Raw genomic sequence first — 10217 nt, forward strand, 5'->3', positions numbered from 1 at the left:
CATCCAGCTCTACACCTTGTTATCTCAGATTCTCCAACATCTGCAGTTCCTACTATCTCGAATAGTGTGCGTGCAGTTTTGGTCCACTTAGGAAGGATGTAGATGCATTGCAGGTGGTTTACCAGATTAAAACCTGGAATGAATTCTGAGGAAGTGTCTCGGGCCCGAAACGTTATCTCTGATTTTTTTTCTCCACAGACCTGCTGAGCTTTTCCAGCAACTTCTATTTTTGTTGTTGTAGTTTTCACTGGAGTTTAGAAAGGTGAGGAGCAACTTGATTGAAATGTATAAGATCCTGAAAAATCTTGACCTGGTGGACATGGAAAGGATTTTTCCCCTGGCAGTCAGCCCAGAACGAAGGGGCATGGTTTTAAAATTGGGGTTAGCCCTTTTAAAACAGAGCTGTTTCTCTCAGAGGCCTGTTTAACTTTGGAACTCTCTGCCTCAGGAGGAGGTGGAGACATGTTTATTGAATAGTTTTGGGACCAAGCTGGATGGATTCTTGTTAGGCAGGGGAATCGAGGACTATTGAGGTTAGATGGGAATGTGGAATTTGAAACATGAGCAGATCATTATTGAGTGGAGGAACAGACTCAAGGGGCTGAATGGCCTTTTTCTGCTCCAATTTCGAATGTTTGCATGTTCATATATTTGTACCTGTCCCAAGTTCAGTGTTGTCTTTGGAACTACAGGCAATCATCACAGATCCTTAATCGGATGTCAGTAAAACATGCCTGTAAAAAAATCAGGTGCCAAGTCAGACAAACTCTGACTGAAAGCACATTGTTTTCCTATTTTTAAACTTTTGCTGTGCACCTCTGGCATAATGTGACATCTGAGGTAGTCCATCTGGAATACAATACACAGACATTAAGTGCTTCTATTTTGAGAATTGCTGAAAAGAAAGACAGAGACACATTCTCTACAAACGAAAATAGCGTGCCCTAGAATTTGTGGAATCTAAAATTTTCCATTTCTTTCTCCATGGCAACACCTTGGCCAACCTGCTAACCAATCAGCAGCCTTCTTTCCCATACTGTTCGATTATTTGAAATTTGTCATTCTTGTGTGTGAGTCCTGATGTGTACGAGATGGAAAACATCAGGCCTATGTCTCTATTTCCAGCAAGATTCAAGTTCTGTCCTGCCAAAGAACTGTTCGCATTTGTATATTGCCATGTCCTACGCTTCTTTCCTCATTTACTTGGACAAAAACAAGACTCTTCAATAAAAGGATAGCCACGCTGACTTATCACATGGAACACAGAGGGGAGCTGGCCATTTGGATACAAAATTGGCTCGAAGGTCAGAAACAGAGGATGGTGGTGGAAGGTTACTTTTCAGACTAGAGGCCTGTGACCAAAGCTGTGCCACAAGGATCGGTGCTGGGTCCACTGCTTTTCGTCATTTATATAAATGATTTGGATGTGAACACAGGCGGTATGGTTAGTAAGTTTGCAGATGACACCAAAATTGGAGGTGTAGTGGACAACAAAGAAAGTTACCTCAGAGTACAATGGGATCTTGATCAGATGGGCCATGGGCCGAGGAGTGGCAGATGGAGTTTAATTTAGATAAATGTGAGGTGCTGCATTTTGGAAAGGCAAATCAGGGCAGGACTTATACACTTAATGGTAAGGTCCTGGGGAATGTTACTGAACAGAGAGACCTTGGAGTGCAGGTTCATAGTTCCTTCAAAATGGAGTCGCAGGTGGACAGGGTGGTGAAGGTGGCTTTTGGTATGCTTGTTTTTATTGGTCAGTGCATTGAGTATAGGAGTTGGGATGTCATACTGCAGCTGTACAGGACATTGGTTAGGCCACTATTAGAATACTGCATTCAGTTCTGGTTTCCCTGCTATAGGAAAGATGTTGTGAAACTGGAAAGTGTTCAGAAAAGATTTACAAGGATGTTGTGGGGTTGAAGGGTTTGAGCTATAGGGAGAGGCTGAATAGGCTGGGGTTATTTTCCCTGGAGCATCAGAGGCTGAGGGGTGACCTTATAGAGGTTTATAAAATCATGAGGGGTATGGATACAGTAAATAGTCAAGGTCTTTTCCCAGAGTAGGGGAGTCCAAACTAGATGGTATAGGTTCAAGGTAAGAGGGGAAATATTTAAAAGGGACCTAAGGGACAACTTTTTTACACAAAGGATGGTGTGTGAATGGAATGAGCTGCCAGAGGAAGTGGTGGAGGCTGGTACAATTAAAAGGCATCTGGATGGGTATATGATTAGGAAGGGTTAGAGGGGTACGGGTCAAATGCTGGTAAATGGGGCTAGATTAATTTAGGATATCTGATCGGCATGGTCTGTTACCACGCAGTATAACTCTATGATTCTGTGCAGTGGACTCTTTATAACGCAATCTGAAGTGGCAACAGAAGCCATTATAAATCCCTCCCACACTCTAACCTCAAGCTCTGAAGTCTCTCAGTTTCTTTTGAAATTAAGAGTTTCAGATATCAGCCAGTAAATGATTAGGGCATTTGTTTTTACACCAGTTCTCTTTGTTTCTCTCAAGCTAAAGGGAAACAGAATGGAGGGTAGGAGATGAAGCTTCTCAAGATAATCCTTCAGAGATGGAGAAAGGAATTCTCTAAGGCAAAAAAATTCTATAGAATGAGAAGCTGTTCAGAAAGAAAAATTCCACTGTCAGGTTTTTCAATAGCTTTAATCATAGACACCTTATCACACAATGGCCATGCTGTCTTTGCAAATTTGAAGAGCCCAAAGGCTGTTTTCCACTTTGACCTTTGTCTTATGCAGAAGATTAACTTCACAAAGCTCTGCCAGATGCTTCGCATTCAATCCAACCGCTCAAAATTCAAATTCTCTCACTTGTGTAACAGGAAAGCCTCTTCATGCATTGCTGAGAAGAGGTAGCTCACTCTCAGGGCAGTGCTTTACCTCCAGTGAGCAAAGCAGCGTGGAGCCACAGAGTTGCTACAGCGAATGTGGGGATCAAACACACCCCCTTCTCCAAACTTCCCCTCGCTGTCTTGGAAATGCAGCCAGCTTTAAATACACCTGCACCAAACCCCCGCAACAGGCTTTGAAGCAAAACAAATGCAGAGATCAAGATATCACCTGCGTACCTTGCTCCCTATCTCACACAGTTTGCTCACCAGTGCCTTGCCTCCCCAGCACCTCAGTGAGAGGAAAGATGGGATCACACCAGAGGAGGTGCACAGGAGATTCGCCAGGATGTTGCCTGGGATGGAGCATTTCAGCGATGAAGAGAGGCTGGGTAAGCTCAGGCTGTTTTCTTTGGAGCAGAGAAGGTTAAGGTGGGGGTGGGGGGGTACCGATAGAGGTGTATAAGATTATGAGGGGCATTGACAGGATGGATAGACAACAGTTGCTCCCTTTGCTGTGGCTGGTTCGCTCGCTGAGCTGGTTCGTTAGTTCGCAGACATTTCATTACCCTGCTGGGTAACATCCTCAGTGCAGCCTCCGATGAAGCGCCGTTGTGTTTTCCCACCTGGTTTTTAAACTCTGGCGTCCATTGGAATTGGTTACCTCATTTCTGATCTTTGTTCGCAGTGGTGTATATACATATAGGGTCTAATTCTACATGTTTATTGATGGCCTTCTTGGTGGAGAACCAGGCCTCTAGAAATTCCCGTGCTTGTCTCTGTTTGGCTTATCCTAGGATCCTGATGTTGTCCCAATCGAACTGGCAGTTCTCATTGTCCATGTGAATGGAGATAAGTGAGTATTGGTCATGTCTTTTTGTTGCTAGTTGGTGTTTGTGTATTCTTAGAATCCCTACAGTGTGGAAACAGGCCATTCGGCCCAACCAGTCCACATTGCCCCTCCGAAGAGCATCCCACCCCGACTCATTCCCCTACCCCTGCATTTCCCCATGTCTAAGCCACCTAACCTAAATATCCCTGGACACTACGGGCAATTTAGCATAGCCAATCCACCTAGCCTGCACATCTTTGGACTGTGGGAGGAAACCGGAGCACCCGGAGGAAAGCCACGCAGACACGGGGAGATTGTCCATACAGACAGTCGCCTGAGGGTGGAATTGAACCCGGGGCCCTGGCTCTGTGGGACAGCAGTGCTAACCACTGAGCCATAGTGCCACCTGTTTCCTTTCTGTCTGTCCAACGTAATGTTTGTCACAGTCTTTGCATAGAATCTTGTATATCACATTGGTTCTGTCCATTGTGGGTACGGGGTCTTTGGTTCGAGTTAGCAGTTGGCCACAAGAATACACAAACACCAACTAGCAACAAACAGACATGACCAATACTCTCTCATCTCCATTCACACGGATAATGAGAACTGCCAGTTCGATTGGGACAACATCAGGAGCCGAGGACAGGCCAAACAGAGGCAAGCACGGGAATTTCTAAAGGCCTGGTTCTCCACCAAGAAGGCCATCAATAAACACGTAGAATTAGACCCTATATATACACACCACTGCGAAGAAAGACCGGAAATGAGGGAACCAACTCCAATGGACCCCAGGGTTTAAATACCAGGCGGGAGAATACAACGGCGCTTCATCGGAGGCCGCACTGATGATGTTACCCAGCAGGGTAATGAAACATCTGCAAACTAACAAACCAGTTCAGCGAGCGAACCAACCACAGCATCCACAACCTGAGCCACAAATCTACTCAAGCACCTTAGTTGTTCCCTTTAGTTGAAAGGTCTGTAACAAGGGATATAGTTTTAAAGTGAAAGGCAGGAGGTTTAGAAGGGGTTTGAGGACATGCATTTTCACCTGGACGGTGACAGGGGTCTGAATGCATTGCCTGGGAGGGTGGTTGAGGTGAAAAACCTTTAAGAAGTGTATGGATGAGCACTTGAAGTGTCAAAGCATTCAAGGCTATGGGCCTAATGTGGGAAAGTGGGACTTGTGTAGGGAGTAGTATATTTCTGGCAGTACAGATTGGATGGGCCGAAGGACCTCTCCTGTCCTCTCTGATACAACAATGTCAATCTCCCCACAGTCCCAGTGAATAGTGACTCCCTTGGTGGAAGTCCATAGTTATACATCTGGAGATGATTATGAGGGTCTTGAGGAGGTGATTGCTGGTGAGGAGCAGGATTTGGGATCTAAAGAAAAGCCAGAAGGTGGCCCTTTGTGACCAGGGGCTCCCTCAATCAGGTACAAGCGAACCAGATAGGCAGCATGTCTCCACCCTGCACTCCCTGACTTGATCAACCCTCCATAATCCTCCTTTCCCACCTCAGAACTCACCCGCCCCAGGGGGAGGGCTTTACCTTTGATCCACTTGGTATCAGTGTCATCACATTCACCATTGCTGCAGACAGGTTGTGCACAGCAAGATCCCACAAACAGCCAAGAGACCAACAGCCCATGAACCTGCAGATGCTCACTGTCTGCAGACGTTGGAAAGCATTCCAGCTCTATTAGCGAACAAGCCTCACGTTGACCTTTCCAGCAATGCAGCACCCCCTCAGTACTGCCTTGAGGTGTCAGTGTAGATCTTGGATCAACAATTAAGGGTGAGGTTTACTCTGACAGTCCCACAGAGCCTGGGGTGAGGCTGCATCCGTGAAAGTTCTACGTACCCATCCTTCTGACCTGTTCCACACAGATGGGGGAGAAGATACACAAGAGTAAACACATGGTACCTACTCAGTTTGATCCCCATTCACAGGAAAGTCGATCAAATATAAATGGTCCTCTTCCTCAGGCATCTCTAAAATCGCAGAATTTGACCGTTGAACTGCGAAAATTGGAAGAGGGAGACAAATTAGGCAGTAATACCTCACATCCACCATAACTTTGGGAATTCACAAATATAGCAACAAAACCAACCCTAGAGTCAACCACATTGTTGTGGGGCTGGAGTCTCATGTAGTACAAACCAGGTCAGGATGGCAGATATTTTTCATAGAATTCCTACAGTGCGGAATTAGGCCATTGGGCCCATCAAGTCCACACCCACCCTCCTAAGAGCATCCCACCCAAGCCCAACCCCTACCCTGTCCCTGCATTTCCCACCCTAGACACTATGGGGCAATTTAGCACGGCCAACCTACCCTGACCTGCACATCTTTGAAGTGTGGGATGAAACCGGAGCACCTGGAGGAAACCCACGCAGACACGGGGAGAATGTGCAAACTCCACACAGACAGTCGCCCGAGAGTGGGTCCCTGGTGCTGTGAGGCAGCATTGCTAACCACTGAGCTCCTGTGCCACCCTTCCCTAAAAGACATTATTAGGGCAGGCGATGGCCAAGTGGTGTTATCGCTGGACTGTTCATCCAGAAACCCAGATAACATTCTGGGGACCCGGGTTCGAATCTCGCCGTGGCAGATGGTGGAACAGGAATTCAATCAAATATCTGGAATTACGAATCTAATGACGGCCATGAATCCATTGCTGATTGTCGGGAAAAACCCATCTGGTTCACCAATGCCCTTTAGGGAAGGAAACTGCCTTCCTTACCTGGTCTGGCCTACATGTGACTCCAGACCCACAGCAATGTGGTTGACTCTCAACAGCCCTCTGGGCAATTAGGGATGGGCAATAAATGCTGCCTGGTCAGTGATGCCCTCATCCCGTGAATGAATAAAAAAAATTAGTGAACGAGATGGGTTTTTATGACACCATTACAGAGACTCGCCTTCCATTCCAGATTTATTGATTGAATATAAATTCCATGAGCTGACATGGTGGCATATGAGCCCTTATCCCCAGAGCATTTGCCCTGGGCCTTCGGCACAAGCTAGATACCACTACACCAAGGCCCTCCCACCCTCAAAAATGTGTTGCATGAGGAGTGAAGGAGAGAAAAGGTGGAAGAACAATGGAGAACATTACATTTCAGAACCCTTTCAGCCCATCCACCAAACACCAACTAAGCGAGTAGGAACCAGCTAGAGAATTCAAGTCAAGAATACTCACAATGCAACACTAAATGAGAGTCTAGTGCAGCTTCGACAGTTCGATGTTGCTGGAGTGCCATTAAGCTTTGTTGCTGAGTGAAACCCATGCTCTGAAACAAATATTAAAAGAGTTGCTGTAAAACCGAGGCAACACCTTATACAGACAACCCCAAGCAAAATACTGCAGCTGGTGGAAATCTGAAACAAAGACAGAAAGTGCTGGAGAAACTTAACAGGCCTGGCAGCATATGTGGAAAGAGAAACAGAATTAATGTTTCAAGTCATTAGATGAAGCATCATACCAGACTTGAAACGTTAACCCTATCTCTCTCTCTCTCCATAGATGCTGCCAGACCTGCTGAGTTTCTCCAGCAATTCTGGTGTTTGTTTCAACATTTTACGCAGTTTGGTCATCATTTCCCCACACGTTTCTGTTTTCAAATTTAAAATGGACTACTTGTCACCTGGGAAACATATTTAGTTAACCAATCAAGCCAACGCAGGGTGGAATACAGTAGACGTAGAGAAGATATTTCCACATGTAAGTGAGACCATGGTCATGGATGAGGGATAATTACTGCTAAGCAACGCAGGAGTAAACCCCTTTAGGCAGAAAGTGGTCAGAATGTGGAACTCACTACCACATGGTGATAGCATCGATGCATTTAAGGGAAAGTTAGATAAACACATGGGGAGAAGGGGGGAGAATGTTCTGCTGAAAGGATGAGATTGGGAAGGCATGGATCATAAAAACCAGCATGCACTTTTTGGAATGAAAGGCCCATTTCTGGCCTGTAAATATAATATAATGGCCCCTCGCTTGACTGGATGCAAATATCCTACATTGAGTTAATGCACAGAGATCTCAAATCTGCATCCTAATGGGCCCCACAGCACTAAATTGCTCTAACGTCAGCAGTGAGTTGCCAATGTTTTTCAGAGAGGCCAGTAGATAGTCAACACAGGGAATCAGAAACCTGGTACAGCATAGAATATAGAACATAGAACACAGAACATAGAACACAGAACATTACAGTGCAGTACAGGCCCTTCGGCCCTCGATGTTGCACCGACCTGTGAAACCAATCTGAAGCCCATCTAACCTACACTATTCCATTATCATCCATATGTTTATCCAATGATCATTTAAATGCCCTTAAAGTTGACGAGTCTACTACTTTTGCAGTCAGGGCATTCCACGCCCTTTGCTCTCTGAGAGCTTGCTCTGAGGCAGAATGTAGGACCAAGAAGAGAGAGAGAGAGAGGAGAGAAGGACAGAAATGAGCTAACATCCAAATGTTCAAAAAAGACCTCAACAATTTTAATACTATCCATAAACATTAAAACATACACCTACTCCAGATTTCATTCGACCCTGTTTACCCTCAAAGAAAAAGAAAAATGCACACTTAAGTGTTACCAATATTTTTGTTAATGTGCCTTTCAAAACGCAGCTAATCTTCATGGAGGTGTCTCCTACTGAACTGGCACCAATTAAGGAGATGTTCCTATACTGTGTTTGTCTAGAGACAGTAGGTCATATCTAATTATTCATTATTCAACACAAAGAGAAACAGAATAAAAACAGAAACAAGAATTAGTAAAAATTATACAATCCCACGAGAGAACAGAACTATCACTCAGTAACCAGCAGTTACAAAGAACCAAACGAGAGAGAACTCCACATAAGTACCATCAGTTTTACTGTTTGACCTCAGGACTACATTCTCCATCAAGCGCTTTGCCAAGTCCTTGATGCAATTATCTTGGTCAATTCACTCGGGTAGTTGACAATGAACTACTCAAGAATTCTAATCACTGAACTTAGAAAAGCATCCGTCTTACATAATAAGGTATTTATGTGACTGTAACAGCCAATTTGTCACAACTGGTTTTGTTAGTGTTTATGTTCCATGTGAATCTCTCCTCACTCCCCTTCATCTTACACAAACATGGAGGCACAGAGTTCCAGAAAAGGCCTTTCGGCCCATCAAGACTGCACTGACCTATAATCTGTACTAATCCCACATTCCAGCACTTGGCACATAGCTCTGAATGTTGTGAAATTTCAACTGTTCATCCAAGTACACGTTAAAGGTTGGGGGTTTCCCACCTCTACTATCCTCCCAAGCAGTGCATTCCAAATTCCCACTATCCTCTGGGGGAGAAAAAGTGTCATCAAATCCCCACAAAACCTCCTGCCTTTAACCTAAACAGTACGCTCCTTGTTTTTGACTCTTCAGCTGAAGGAACAGCTGCTTTCTATTCACTCTGTCCATGGTCCTCATAATATCCTCCTGTTTATTTCCTCTTGTGTTTATCTAACTCCCTGCTCTTCATAGAATCCCTACAGCGTGGAAACAGGCCCTTCAGCCCAACACATCCACACCGACCCTCAGAGCATCCCACCCAGACCTATCGTCCACCTAATCTACACATCCCTGAACACTACAGGCAATTTAGCATGGCCAACCCACCTAGGATGAACATGTTTGGACTGTGGGAGGAAACCGGAGCACCCGGAGGAAACCCATGCAGACACAGGGAGAACGAGCAAACTCCCCACAGACAGTCGCCCAAGGGTGGAATTGAACCCGGGTCCCTGGTGCTGTGAGGCAACAGTGTTAACCACTGAGCCACCATGCCACCCAACTGCGTTGTATCTGGGCTGTTCACCTCAACTTCTGGTAGCAGTTTCTACGTTCTCACCCCTCTGTGAGTGAAGTGGAAGTGTTTTGATACATGTGTGTGTGACTGGATGTTGTATAAAGTATATGTTCTGTTACACTCAAATAACCACCTCCAAAATGACTGTTTGATGGTGAGCCAATCTGTTCGCTCCAACTTCCCAAAGCTACAAGGAAAGTTCCCTCTTTGAAGGAAGATTTCAGACAGATTGAGAATACTATTTAGAGTCTGTCGTGTACCTTGGGTAATCCTCATCAGCAAAATAAAAACAGGCCGATATAATTACAGAAAGCTAAATGCCCCGGTCTATCCTGAATAAGTGAGACAGAAAATAGTCAGGTACTCAAGTCAAGATTGAAGAGTAGGGTACCAGGCTGACTAAACAAAGCCTAAACAATGAGTTTTATATGGCTTTGAATTTGTGCCTGTTACAATAAAACAAAGCAGCGGCAGTTTATAAATATTCCGAGTGGTTGACAGTGCTCTCATTGCTCGGGTTCAAATCCTACTCCAGAAACCTGAGCGTGTAATTGGACAAGCTCTCCAGTCCAGCACCAAGGCCAGCAACTATCAGAGTGCCCTAATTCAGACGACATGTTAAACCAAGAGATAACGCAGTGTGGAGCTGGAGGAACACAGCAGGCCAGGCAGCAG

At 45.2% G+C, this 10217-nt stretch overlaps 1 protein-coding gene across 1 annotated transcript in view; it reads right to left on the bottom strand.

The window, feature by feature from the left end:
* Positions 1-10217, bottom strand: part of LOC109923714 — a 50674-nt gene that overhangs the window by 29347 nt on the left and 11110 nt on the right. Inside the window, exons 4-5 of the mRNA XM_048609225.1 lie at positions 6895-6985; positions 5620-5710 (exon numbers count right to left, since the gene is read on the bottom strand). Coding sequence (XP_048465182.1) covers positions 5620-5710; positions 6895-6985 — 182 coding nt within the window. The remainder of the gene's footprint in view (positions 1-5619; positions 5711-6894; positions 6986-10217) is intronic.

This window comes from Rhincodon typus, chromosome 20 (genome assembly GCF_021869965.1).
Source record: "Rhincodon typus isolate 14 chromosome 20, sRhiTyp1.1, whole genome shotgun sequence".
In the NCBI taxonomy this organism is placed as follows: Eukaryota; Metazoa; Chordata; class Chondrichthyes; order Orectolobiformes; family Rhincodontidae; genus Rhincodon; species Rhincodon typus.